The 14,607-nt window shown below is 38.0% G+C and overlaps 1 protein-coding gene across 3 annotated transcripts; it reads left to right on the top strand.

Annotated features, from left to right (window-relative positions):
- Nucleotides 1-7,775: 7,775 nt before the first annotated feature.
- LOC122885526 (Golgi reassembly-stacking protein 2-like) lies at nt 7,776-14,566 on the top strand. 3 transcript variants are annotated; one of them, XM_044216743.1, is made up of 10 exons: nt 7,776-7,967; nt 10,031-10,111; nt 10,230-10,433; nt 10,721-10,807; nt 10,894-11,024; nt 11,735-11,867; nt 11,983-12,115; nt 12,366-12,449; nt 12,568-12,663; nt 13,343-14,566. In XM_044216743.1, the coding sequence occupies exons 1-10, from the start codon at nt 7,905-7,907 to the stop codon at nt 13,540-13,542; spliced, it is 1,212 nt and encodes a 403-aa protein (XP_044072678.1). In that variant the 5' UTR covers nt 7,776-7,904; the 3' UTR covers nt 13,543-14,566. The 3 variants fall into 3 exon arrangements, with proteins under 3 accessions (XP_044072678.1, XP_044072680.1, XP_044072679.1); XM_044216744.1 differs by lacking the exon at nt 7,776-7,967 and adding an exon at nt 8,485-8,653; XM_044216745.1 differs by lacking the exon at nt 12,568-12,663 and having other exon boundaries at nt 7,778-7,967.
- The last annotated feature ends 41 nt before the right edge of the window (nt 14,567-14,607 follow it).

The following is a 14,607-nucleotide window of genomic DNA, read 5'->3' on the forward strand; positions in this document are numbered from 1 at the left end:
CATTGTACCCTAGCTGTTATTTCCCTTTGATATTACATAAGTGGAAATGTATAACACAGTCATTGTAACAAGTTCTGTACTTGATTACTGTGTTTTTAGAGATTTTTGTGTAGATTGTGTATAGTATTGTTACATTGCCTTTGTGCCAAATGTGTCCTAGTTTTACAGTGAGAAAACCCTATATGTAAATCGATGATACAGTATAGTATGTAATACATGAATCGCTTTATATCCAGAGATTATAATTGTGAATAGGTTATCTGCTGTTCAGTTCCATTTGTAATGTATACTCATTCCTATTTGGAATCTCTGCTGTATAATATCACAATGTTTTGAATAACATTGAAGTCTTTTAGTGTATTTGTGAACCAAAGAAGGGTTGAGTTACATTTATGATCATGTACATGACCCTTATTCTCCCTTATAGATGTATTCAGATGTTTATATAAGAATACTTAACTTACCGCCCTTAACTTTAGTGCAATCTATGTTGTGTAACTGTGCAATGTCATTGTGATTCACTGACTGAATGTTTTCGAGACACTTGGCTACATGTGGGAGGCATGACTGGCAGTGCGGCTGCTACTGCCAGTGCTTTATTAATGATAAAAAGCACAATGCTAAACCGTGATCTTAGGGCAGCTTTTATTCTATGGACATATGATTGTATTATAACGTGTTAAGTGGAGTAAAACTATAATATGCAAATTTAAGTTTGTCTTAAAATGCTGACTGTAGGCACACTTTTATGTTGAGAAAAACAATGTGAGAAACTGGGTTTACTTATCATTAAGAATTTTGCTTGAACAATGAAATGCACAGTGTTTGCTACTGTAATAAGATTTATTAAACAATTGTACATTCCTGAATTAGTGGGATGAAATATCCCTTGTTAAATTCAATGTAGGCACACGCCACCATTTGCAGAGTATCACTGTTGTAGCCACAGCATTAATAAAGACATGAGCTGTAGAACATCTGTGGGCACAATTTTTTGCAGTTTGTAAAAGGACATTTAACTTTACAAATAAATATGTATGGCAATCAACACTGGAGAAGACTTACCTTAACTCGTGTGTTTAGTTGAGTTTAGTTTTTTCCTTCAAATATTTTTAACTTTTCTTCTGACCTTTTTAAAGTACAATATATAGAAAAGTATTGAAGTGGTAAGCCTTCCCTTTGCCACAAACTGTGTTTGCACATTTGATGAAGATGACAAAATGTGGAAATGACCAAGAAGTGTTATTACACCAAAAAGGGAAACATCTTTTACATATTGTATGAGCTATGCACAAGCAAATATATATTCCTTTTCTTTGCCAAAAAGAAAGAAATGTATGACATCCTACATAGTGTTACTTTGGGGGTCAATTAGATGACAGAGAGGTTCGATGTCTTATAAACAAACTGAAATCCACCTCTCACGTTATCTGGGATTTTGGAGGGCTAGTGCTGCCTAGAAAGTACTGCCAACAGCAATCACAGACACAGCGCATATAGAAATCCACTGTATTTAAAGTCATTAAGTATCAAGGTGATAAAACAATGTTAAGTGTGTTTTTTTTTGTTTTTTTTTTAGCTGGAAAAGAGGTCCGGGACCCCAAACTGAACATTAGGGTTAAAAGACACTCTTGTCCCCTGGCTGAGACAGGTTGAGTGCATCAAGGTGTTGAGATGAGAAAACTGTCACTGTACTGGTATCCATCCTTTAGACAAATATGCAAAATAAGTACAATATATGGAGAAAATGATTAATCAATCTTGGCCTGATATTGTCTATGTAAAACTCTAGAGTAAATGTGCATGTTTTCCATTTCAGATCTTATTTCTTTTTTCTCGTACATCTTTTCAATGCACCTGGTTGTCACCAGCCATCGGTCAGATTAATCACCCTGGAGGGACTTTTTATTGGCTGATCATCTCACAGCTGAGATTTCACGAGCACCCCCTGCCAATTCCTTCACTCCTCTCATTACTCACATTTAAGATATTTATCATAAAACGCATTAGACTGTGCTCTCTTAACATTTTTTTTCCGAGGCGCCTATTTCAAGGCTCTGCCTGGCTGCATTTTATTTCAACACAGCTGTAGAGGGGACTGGCTGTTTCAGTGGCTCTTCTCCCATCCTCCACCAGGCAGACGCTGCTTCTTTGTTTCATGCTTCAGTGCAGCGATCATTACAGACCCAGTGTCACTGGGTGCTTTGTAAAGTTACAGGGAACAGAGGATTAAAGGAATAACTGCTCATATAATGGGGTGATAGAAATAATAACCCTTGACTTCTTGCCACATCTAAAGGGAGAGTGATTTTTTTTTTTTATTTGTTTGTTGTTCTAACAAACAACAAACAAACGGCTGTATCATTGAAGGTTAAACGTACCAAAGAGTAATGACATGGCTAATTTGGAAGCAGGTGTTTGAGAATCTTATAATGATTGAATGCAAATGAAACCAGGCCTGAAGCTCTTATAGTTTGTCACAGTTTAGTAACTTGCAAGACATGAATAAATTGCCGCCCAAAGGAAGTAACATAATCACTGAACCAATCAGATTATGCAAAATGTTTCAGAAAAAGATTTATATTGGATATAATGGTAAATAAAGTATGGAAAGAACAGGTTTGTTAGACTATAAAATTAATATTTAGTAGTATTTGAAGGGGTTCATCACTTTAATCAGCAATCAGTATCTCCCATCAATTCTAATTACAAGCATAATTAAACTTTGATCACGAGGAGATCAGGCCAGTGAAAATAATAAGGAGCAGTTCTGTTTTTGCAGTGGCCTCTGTCTCTGGAGGGCGGGTGGGAGCTGGCTCTGAACACCAGACTGTGAAACACTTAATGTCTGTCTCTGTACTGTGTCTGTTCACCCTCCATTTCACACCTGGGACACACACACACACACACACACACAGAGGATTCAGCAGAATACTGCAAATGAAACAAAGACCATCACATTTATTGAGCTCATTGCATTGCCTTTTCTTCCTGTTTAAATTGTATTTCCATTACAGACACTTTTTTTTGGGGGGGGGAAGCAAAGTTTCCTCTCACACACAATAGGTCACTCGCCCATCTATCCTCTCCCAGTCATGCTACTCCTCCCTCTTATATATCCAAGAATCTTGTCAGTGGTTTCTTGATGCGCCAAATATATCTCCCACTCCTGGGAATCACTGCCACATTAGCTTCCTGATAGATACTGACGTTCCCATTGTGTAAGGCAAGTCTAATGAAATGATGATGATGATGATATTGACTGCGGGCTGCTTGCCAGCCCTTCCCCCCCTCTTCTCCATGCACCATTTATACACACATGCAGCTATGGCCACAATTTAGCCTTATTTACTTAACAACCCACAGTTCAACATGGGCAGCAGTTTTGCTCTTATAGTTGTTCAATTTAAAGGTCAATAATTATGTGTTCTTGTGCTGTAAAATGTGTTTATGTGTTTATGTGCACAATCTGTTCATTTTGTTCTTAAATTCAAGCCAAATAGCAAACGTGCTTGACATTAAAAAACAGCAATAACAGAATCAATTGTAACACCTTAAGGCCTCTGACTTCTAAAGTAATTATAATGGCTTACATTTATTTAAATAGCCTCCTGTCATTGACTGTGTGTCCATGGCTTGATTAATCTTGGCAGAAAGTAAATTTTAATCGGGAGATTAATAGTCCAGAGACTGTAACTTGCCTGTCTCTATGGCTGGGGAGTGTAAACCTAATGTGGCGCTTGTTAAAGTTGAAAGGCTGCTAGTAAATGTCTCTGTTGGACATTTTCTAAAGGAATAAGTCCTGGAGCAATTACACTGCACCTAACCAAGTCTGTGTGTGCTGATTGCTATCACACATGCTAAATGAACAAAACAACCTCTAGTCTCTAGCTCTGCTTTCAAGACATTTTTTTTCCTGAATAGCAACTATGGGGCAGGAAAGGACAGGAGTCATATGTCTGATGTTGCTGAAATTAAAATGATAAACAACAACAATAATGACATGATAACTACTTGTACTGGTGTTTGGCTGTGCTGCTCTGTCATCTTAATGCAGGCTTTTCTAATTTTATCTCTGCCTCCCAGCAATACAGAGAACATTATGTCAGCACAGAGCATGTATTTATTAGACAACCCTTTCATCCTGCAAAAGATTTGGTGGGGGGGGCAAGCAAGGGGACCTATAGATATTTATCAAATTATGGACATTTTAATTTCTGGCAACTTCTTTGTTAATGTCTCCCTCACCTCCTCCAACTTGGTGTCTGTGGAGGCGAGGGAGTCTGAACAAAAGTACAGCGCTTTGCAGCTTTAGTTTTTCTCCAGAGTGGATTCCTTGGAGGACTGAAGTATAAATCTGAGAGAGATATCCAGAACAGTGATCGCAGAGTTTTAAGGCGTCAGCAAGCTTCTGCTGAAATACAGAGTTTATTTATCTGGATCTTGAAATAGCGAGTGTCAGTATAAACTATCTTTCGACTGGTAGTAAATAATGGATTTGAAGATCTGTTACGCAAAGCAACAATGAATGATTTAAGTTTTAACAAACAAATGAATAACAGAAAAGCAACAAATCCTCACACTGGAGAAGCTGGAACCATCAAATGTGTAGCATTTTGCTTGAAAATTGACATAAATGATTAATCGATTATCAAATTGGCTGACAATGAATTTTCTGTCTATCGACTAATTGATAAATCAACTAATCGCTTCATCTCTATGTCTATACGTTGATATTACTATCTATAATGAATAAAAATTAATGCTAAAGCAGGATGAAAATACTAAGATATAAGATATCTTACTATATCCTACATATAGTTATATACAACAAAAGAATCCCAAAATACAAGCACCAAGCAATACATGAGTATTAAATATTTCATAAACAATGTGTGACTGTATCGTGGTCACAAACATCCTGATCTCTGCAGCGGTATACTGGACTCAAGAAGTAAAGTTTCCACATCTTTTAAGGACAGAAACGGACTTTAATTCTGCACTGCAGCTCTTCCCATAAATGTAAAAATGATGATGATCTAGCAACATGCAAAGTTTGACTTCCTCTGATTGCTTGTGAAACCACACTTGAATTTGCTTATCTTAGAATATGAAAACACCATAAGGGAGTAGTGCATATAACCTACAGGGTGCACCTCGTCTTGTAAAATGTAGCCAAATGTGTGGCATTGTTGATCATCTATGCTTCTCTAGAACTGAAAGGCTCTGAGAACAAGATTTTGGTTAAACCTGTCTAAATGTGGGAAAAGGGTGAAATATTCATATCAAACAACATTCCTGTCTTGTGAAGCTAAAACATAAATATATAAAAATATATATATAAATTAGTGTCTCCAGAGATGTTGGTGCAATTTTGTGGAGAATTTTTAAGGTTGTAGTGTTAATGCATGATCAACCACAGTGTTAACTGACATGTTATTCATGTTCTGCATATGTCATGTTTTAACACTGATCCCTTTGTTGTATTGTTTTGTATTTAGAAATATGTCATTTTTAAAAGTCATATCAATTTGGTGATTTTCAGACATGTTTTACAATAACATTTCCTTCTACTTGACAGTCAAAATTAATAAGTATTGCCTTTCTTTTTCTTTATCAATGTTTGCACCTTTTAAGCAGGAGACAAAGTGTAAAATACTAATTGCGGAGAATCACTATTCTAAAGTGATTCTATGTGAATCTCCGTGATGGTTCAGACGAATAAATAAGAATAAAATCTTCTTGTCAGAATATATCACACCAATGCTCGATCTCCTCTCTTGAATAAGTATACATTTTATCATCCAGCGCAGTTGCAGAGAGACGAAATCAAGGTGAGCTGCAGCGGACACATAGACTGACAGGATAACTGATGATTGAGGAGGAGAATCACAATGCTGAGCAAGTTTATTTCAAATTATTTGATAAGAGCTGCTGCACTACAGATATTCAACTACATATACATTAATCTACTCCTTGAGCCCATGTTCTTTACAGCACTGATGATGTCCCTTATTATCACAGGGACAATTTTATACTCTCACATCTTCCCTGGCTCTGGTTTCTGCTCTCTCGTGATTATACAATCAAATCAAAAAGCAGCTGAGATCTGAATAAAAAGCAACTTTTAAAATAAAGCTGAGGTTATCGCTTAGCTATGTTAATAGTTATAGATTGTTACAGGAAGTTAACAGAGGCTCATTACTCATCTTCCAGAAAATCTAAGGTAGGGTGTTTTTATTTTACACGTCTCTAATCAACAACTTGTTCCACACAGAACCTCATTCAAGCAGCTAAATTACAAGGAGGAGGCAGAACTCTAAATGACTGCAGACACTGTCAACATACTTTAATATCAGGCTCTCACACAGCACCGTGGTGCCATTGAGCAAAGCATTGTTATCTGTGTGTCTTTGTGGGTGTGGGAAGGGGAAGGGAGTATTCAAATCCTTTGCTTACTGAGTATTGTATTATTGCTTAAATAGCAATACTACAAGGTAACAATACTCAACATTACAAGTGAAAATCCTGAAAAATGTATTTAACTTTAAAAAGTACTTATTATGAAGAATACCACATTAAGAGTGTTGAATTGTTGATGCATTTTAACATTTTAGCTGGTGCTAAGTCAAACTGTTCAGTACTTTTATCATCATATTTCATCAGCTCATCACGTTTTGAATAAGATTTGATCTGCAAAGTAATGTTACCTAGCAACAGCAATCAGATAGAAGCAAAATGTACAATATTTTCCACTGAAATTTTGTGGAGTAACTGTTAGAAGTAGTAAGTGGAGAAACGCAAGTAAAGCACCATTACCTCAAAATTGTACAGTATAATTGTACACAAGTAAATGTACTTTACCTTCCTGCAGAGCTTTGGACTTGAGTCAGACCTATACTTCACCAAAATGAAGACTTGACTAGACTCCCTAAAAACTTGGCTTGACTTGATAAAGCAAAAACTTTCTGATCTCAACTTTTGATACTGGAACAAAAAGGAAAAACAGAACAAACAAACAAACAAAAGTAACAGTCACATTCAGGCCAGTGCCTGATAATTTAATTATGAGTCCTATGGACTGACTTAGTCTTAGCAATGTAAAGACTCTATTACACTATTTCACTATTAACACAGCTTTAAACTAACAATATTTAAATGCCTTGTCATTTTATAGATCAGCATTCAGAGACTTGAAATACTTGCATATGACTTACAATTTGCCTATAAAGGGCAGGAATTTACCCCCAGGCCCCACTGTTAACCCCGCACAAAGAGCCCTGGGACCCTTGGTGCACTGTGTATATCACCTCCAAGTTTTTGCACGCAGCAGATTACACAAGGCATCTTCATTACACTGTACTCCCAGAGACTATCCAGTTCTCATATGTTGGATAAACACTACCTGCCAGGTTTTCTGTGAGTCAGTTTGGTGTAAACTGACTAAACACATATTTCTTTAGGTATATGCACCATGTGAGCACAATACAACCTACAAATTAGTCCAACACTAGATTTTGACACACGCAGGACTATTCTTAGTTAAAATATTGTACTGTTTTTTTGTAGGAATTCCCTTGCAGACATGCACTGCTGGGGCATTTTGGGCCCCTGCAAAGTATGGGGCCCCCGAAGCAGTTGATAATGCAGCCTTGTAAAAGAGTTAAAACAGCTCTGCCCTCTACCCCTACGCTAATTTATAAACATGGATGATTATGAATTTGATTTGAGCCTTGCAGTAGACACATATGCTGCTGTCATCAAACATCTGACCCACAGCGGAAGTGCTGGCGTGGAACCAGGATCCGCAGGAAACACGGCAGTTTTACGGATATGATCTGGCGGAGAGCCGCCTGCTAACTGACACAGCTAGCCCACCCTGATACACGCACATTCAGGGAAACATGGGAGCGTCTGAGAGCGTCGAGATACCAGGTGGAGGGACTGAAGGCTACCACGTCCTCAGGGTAAGAGCAGTTTTCATGTCCCGGTGAAACGCAGCATATTTACTGTCTGTGAGAGAGAGACGGGAACAGGGCTCTGCTAGCTAACGTTTTAGTATAGTTAATGGAGTTCACAGCTAGCTTAAATAATGATATTCATATATTAATTCAGTGGCAGTTATTTGACAGGACATCGGAGAGGTTTCGCCATCACATCTACCAGCTAACGTTAGCTAACTGCCAACGGGTAACTGTCAAGATCTGAATGAGTGCTCGTGCTTGTAGTGTCGTAGCTAGCTCAGTTGGTGTTACGCCCCACACTCGTTCAGGTGTATTATCATTGACCTGTGAGGCTGTTCTGCCGTGAACTGTCTTTAGTTATTATTTCATATAATAGCTATTTTGTCAGGTGTTTTTAAGCTGTATGAATTCATATGACTTGGCACGGTTAATTAATATTCAAGCACGCGCTGTCGTTAAACAGCAGAAGCTGATTTCGGTTTTTGTCGGTGCTCGCGGAGAACGCCTCCTTGATGTTGCCAGAATAACCGGTGTGACTACTTCACATAACATAGGAAGATGGGTGTGTGCTTCCATTTAGAAAAAAAGGCGATTAAATCCAAGGCGTACAGAGAAAGGAGTCTAGTCTAGAGAGTCTTTTAGTATAGAGAACAACTCTGACCCTGATGGAGGCCACAAGCTGAAACATGGTAGGCTTGCAATACATTTGTTCTTTATATTTGTGTGTTGTTAAGTTTAGCTGGACTTTTGACCGCTCAACAGTCCAAAATCTTAATATATTTAATTTACTGTCATAGAAGACTAAGCAAGCAAGCAAATATTTACATTTTAGACCCTGTAAACGTAAGGCTTACTGACTTCATTAAGGGATCGGGTATTGGGCGATACAGTGTCTTTATAAAATTCTGCGTTTCCACTATCAGTTCTATCAGTTCAGTCACAGCCGGCCACCGTCTCTGTTGTTAGTGCCACAGCATAATCCCTAGCCTTATGTTACGTTACATAAAAACAATTCTAATAAGTTCCATGGAGCCATATACCCCTAATGCTGCGAATCTCCAGTTCCAAAGGTGCTCTATTGGACTGAGATCTGGGGCCAGGTGCATAATTTGTACTTCAAAACTCTTTGAATGACTTAATCTGTGTGTGCACACAAAGACAGAAATATTCATAAGCATTTTGTTCATCAGACGTATAAAGCCACACATACTCATGTTTCTGTTTTGTAAATCTCAATCGTTGTGGAACTGGATGCATGAGCCTCATTTCCACTCCCACAGTTTGCCATAAACTGATGCAGACACAAGTTCAAGTTCTTTATTGTCATATGCACAACGATTACAGTGAAGCAGTCACTGGCAATGAATTTCTTAATTCTCAGGCTCCCTCCAACAATGCTCAAACAAGATGTATAAAAAGAAAATCATGCAAGTAAAAAGAGAATCTTAGACGTAAGACATAAAATAGTGCAGAACGCCCTTAAACATGCATTTGCATATTGATACTTGTGTCTGCTCCGCTTCTCATTAAACCTGTCAAACGGCAAAGAAGTGCAATTTCACTGTTTGTGTCGCATCGGCAAGGTTCTCGCTCTACTCACAGCTGTAATCACATGCATCTGTAAACCACCATCGTGGTGATATCTCAGTCATTATTATTATTATTATTATTATTATTATTATTATTATTAAACTTCAGAAGGATGATCAATGTTTAATTTATAGAGCTCATATTGAAACAGACATTACAAACTGCTTCACAATTCAGGATCAAATGAAAAGATCATTAACAGGGACATCATGGCTCCATTGTAAGTAAAAAGAATGATAAAATTAATACATAGCAGATGATGGCATTTCCTCATCATAGTAATCATTTTGTACTCTGATGTAACACACTGTCCAACAGTGTCAAGCATTGCAGATTTCTATTAATAAAATATTGTTTGTAATAAGAATAATAATATAGAAATAGTAATTATTCATCCTCTTGCTACATCTCAGAATTTACAATTTCACGTTGCTGTTTGCAAAGCTTTATTGTCTTTATGATGCTGTATTTTACAGGTGCAAGAGAATTCCCCCGGTCACCGTGCAGGACTGGAGCCATTCTTTGATTTCATCCTTTCCATTTCTGACACTAGACTGGTAAGTTTACTATAAAGGCAATAATAAAAATTTGCTGCAGCTATTGGACCTGCTTTAGTAAGTCTCATATAGCCACAAGTGTCATGGCCGATGATTTGAATGTTTTGATCTCTGCTAGAACAAGGACAATGACACCCTAAAAGAGCTGCTGAAGATGAACGTGGAGAGGCCCATCAAGTTGCTGTTATACAGTAGCAAGACACTGGCAGTGAGGGAGACAACTGTGACACCCAGCAACATGTGGGGCGGCCAGGGGCTTCTGGGAGTCAGCATTCGCTTCTGCAGCTTTGAAGGAGCCAATGAAAATGTTTGGCATGTCTTGGTGAGTGTGCTGGTCTGCATGCTGTTTAGACATCATATATGATTTTTGGGTGTTTAAACATTCATTAGCTTGGAATTATAAGGTTGATAAATACTGTATACTGAGCATCACAGATTTGGTAAAACATATTTTACATGTTTTATGTGTATTTTATACATACTACATGTATCCACTTCATTAAAAGTAATTGCACAGAAGTGTAAAATAACATTTAAAGATGAACGTGAATAAGCTAGGATAAGTTATTGCTATCACCTGATATGTTTATACATGTTTTTGGCGTCCAGGAAGTGGAGCCAAACTCTCCTGCGGCCCTGGCTGGTTTGAGGGCCCATGCTGACTACATTATAGGAGCCGACACAGTCATGAATGAGGTATTTGCTTTGCAGATTAGTAGTAGATTAGTTGACGTAAAGTTGGCAACAGGTTGACCTGCCGTGTATCTCTGCTCTTTCACCAGAGTGAAGATCTGTTCTCCGTCGTTGAAACCCATGAAGGGAAAGAGTTGAAGCTGTATGTTTACAACACAGATACAGACAACTGCCGGGAGGTGGTCATCACTCCAAACTGTGACTGGGGTGGAGAGGGCAGGTATGACCGTCATCAAGGAAATCACATCTACCTGAATTTTGCTTCTGTTGCCACTTGAAAGCCATGAATTTTGGTATAATAGTGTTTTCAGCTCATGAAACCCTTAAAGAACTGTGCACTGTGCAGTCTGTTCTACTGGCTCAATTGGCACCTACAGTACGATGGAACCATAATCCCTCAACCTTTGCTGCGTGACTAAACCAAACATCAACGTTAAATAGAATCATTTTAACAATAAATCAGCTTTTACCTGATAAAAATTGTCAGGTGTTGGTCAGACTCAAACTAGGGGTTTTGTGTTTATACACTTAATACACACTTTTTTTTCTGTTTTGGTCCAGAAGTTCTCTTCAGTTTGGGTTTATAGTTTAGTTTATTTTCAGTTCTTGATTCAGTATTTTTAATAGTGGCGTTCAGAACAGGATTTTTTTTTAATTTGCAATGTAATTATGATTTTAATAACAAATTTAAATACAATTAACATTTACATACATTTTTTATTTCACATTTGGTTAAAAACAAGTCACTTTGTTTTATTTTACTACATTTTATATTTATACAAATTTCTTATTTTTGCAGTTTATGGCTATGTTGCAGTTTTAGGTCCCCTTGGGGAAGTGTAAGGTTGTCATTTCAAATCATCTTTAAGGCTACTGTGAAATGTTTGGACATTTTCCCCTCACAGTATTGCTGTATTTCTGTCTCATCAGTTTAGGGTGTGGGATTGGTTATGGCTACCTGCACAGGATACCTACACTGCCATCTGCAGAGGGCAAGAAGATCAGTTTCCCTCCACAGACTCCCAGTGAACCAGCTCCTCCACCTAAAGATGGCTTCACAGAGGTAGCTCAGCATCGTAAACAAGGAAATAATTGCATCCAGACGAAAACATTATTTTGAAGTCATCTGGGTTCCAGATCTTGTTAACATTTACTGAGATGGTCATTTTGGTCACCAGGTGCATCTCTCTGCTGTCATTCCAACTGTTCCAGTTGCTGTGTCTTCTTCTGCATCGACTGGATTAGAGCAGTCTCTCGCCGGCTTGTCAGTCAGCTCTAACCCGACCACTGTCGTTAGCAACCTACAGACAGGTACACTATCAACTCTGACTATTACAAATATCCTATTTGAATTGATGTGAGGCTGATCTAGATATAAAATTGGCAGATAAAGTGAAATGGGTATGAAAAACTCTAAATTTCCATTTGAACATCGATGTTGCTTGAGGAACTAAAAAAATTTAAATAAACAGCACAAGCCAAGAGACACTTGTATACCTCTGTTCATCATTGTTCTGTTAACTTGTAACGTGACGATAAGTTTTGTTAAAAATTGTTTCAGGACCTACTGCTGTCCCACTGCCCAGCCATTTCCCCTCCACACAAAGCGTTCCGCTGTCTGTCAATCCCGCTGTCACACTACCAGGTTAGTAGAAATTAGCTCCCCTGGTGAGCTGCCAAAGCCAGCTACTCAGAGAGCCAAACTTGCATGACATTAGTTTGCTAACCTAGCATTATCTAACATATAAAATATTTTTGCACAGGTTTAATGCCCTTTCCTGGAGGTCTTCCACCCTTTCCAAATTTACCAAACCTAAATATCACCTTTCCACCTGGAGTTGATAGATTACATCATGCAGGTATTGTTTTGTTCTCTGGAGTGTGCTTGTGTTAGTTGTAAATAATCTTAAAGGATAAGTCTGGTGTTATTCTACATTTTCCGTATTGTCCACAAATCCCATTAAAAGACCAAATTGATTGTACTAACCGGTATTGTATATGTAGCCAAAGCATGATATAACTAATTCCATTGTGCCATAGACCTCCATTGTTGCCGCTTACTGACGTTTTCCCTCATAGAGATGGCACTGTAGTTTAAAATAGTCCAACAAATGCACTATATACTCAAATGGGCTTAAGGCTAGGGAAGTCAAAGAATTGCGAGACTTGTTGGTCCATTTTTTCCCCCACGGGGTTTGGGATGACAATAATAAACATTCAGAATATCTCCAGCTCCATCCTTAAAAGGTTTTTAGAAACAAATGTATGAATGCTATTTTTCTACTGAGATGTTGCATTCTCAGATGTGAGTTTGTTAAACTGTTTACATTTGCAGCACATAACATCGCAGGCATCTATTCTCCAGAAAATAATAATAATAATAATAAAACTAGGTAGTTCATCTAAACAATCATCAAAAATGAAAGGAATAAAGCTAAAGTGTTCCCAATTTGAAATGGCTTATTTTACTGTAGGTAGTGACTTAAAGACACCTATGCTGTAGTTGGTAACGCTTTTTGTTTGTGTTGTGCTCCACAGTTGTTGCTCCTTTCACCCTACCAGGTGTGGTCCCCGGTGTAACTCTGCCTCCATCTGACTTTATTCTTCCCCAAATCACTGCTAATACAGCTCCCTCCTCCCATATCCAACTGAACAGTTCACTGACCAAAACCCCCATCACATCATCAGTGACCACCTGTGAATCAATAAATATCACAATGACTGCAGACTCATCTTAGCAGAGCACCATTTAAGGTTGTCAGCCTGCTCTTAAGTCTTAACACAATATAGCCAGTCTATTAGCTGCACCACTCAGTTGACAAATTGCTCCTACACACCGTTAGGATTGTTGTATGAGCTTGAATATCTCGAGGACGCTGGAACTACATTGCTGGTCTTATAAGTTTTCCTGTGAATGTGTTTCCGGCAGCAGCAGTCCTGCATCATAAGAGCACGTTGTTGATGGCAGTGAAAGGAAAATTACAAGAATCATTCAAACCTTCCATCAGAGTGCAAATATACACTCTGTCGCAGAACAGGTTGTTTTTTTTGTTTTTTGTTTAATATTCACAACTCAATCATAGTAATAGGTGTGTTAACACAAACTATGTCGCTTTTTGAACTTGGCTCAAAACACAGTGTAAAATATGTGGGAAACAGGTTACTCTTAAGTGTGTAATTCTATCTTTCCATCTATTAGTAAGTCTATTCCATCTTTTTTTTTTTTAGTGGTTAAACTATGGAGCCCCCGAAGGGTCACAGTGAGATTTTTTTCTGAACTACTTTTGCGTTCCCTCATAATACATTTTGCATTCTCCCTGATCTATAGGAACAGTTGCTGTGTTATAATACACTGCCAGTTTAGGTAAACAGAAAGGACAGATGATGTGACAGCCACAATGATGCTCCCACACACTGATCACAACCAGCAGCGGTCTACTACATAATACCTAATATTATGTCACAATACAGCTCAACTATTCTTAGTGGATCAGTGAATGCAAAACGTAATGCAAGGTAACAAAATAATTTCAGGGGGGGAAAAAAGTCCCACTGTGACCTTTTTAGGGGCACCTTAAACTACTTAAGATCTTCAGGGGCAGACGGGCCATTAACTTATACTACTTGGGATTTTCCTTTCAGAAAAGCAGGTTTGCTTGCTGCAGTGCTGTAAGCATAAAGGTTTTTTTTTGTTTTTTTTTACAAAAGATAATTTGTAAAGTGAGATATCGTTACATTGATTAAACTGATGTATTTTCTCTATCTCAGCCTCTGTGTCTTATTTTTATGCTCTTAAGTGGTTC

This window comes from Siniperca chuatsi, linkage group LG12 (genome assembly GCF_020085105.1).
Source record: "Siniperca chuatsi isolate FFG_IHB_CAS linkage group LG12, ASM2008510v1, whole genome shotgun sequence".
NCBI classification, from domain to species: domain Eukaryota; kingdom Metazoa; phylum Chordata; class Actinopteri; order Centrarchiformes; family Sinipercidae; genus Siniperca; species Siniperca chuatsi.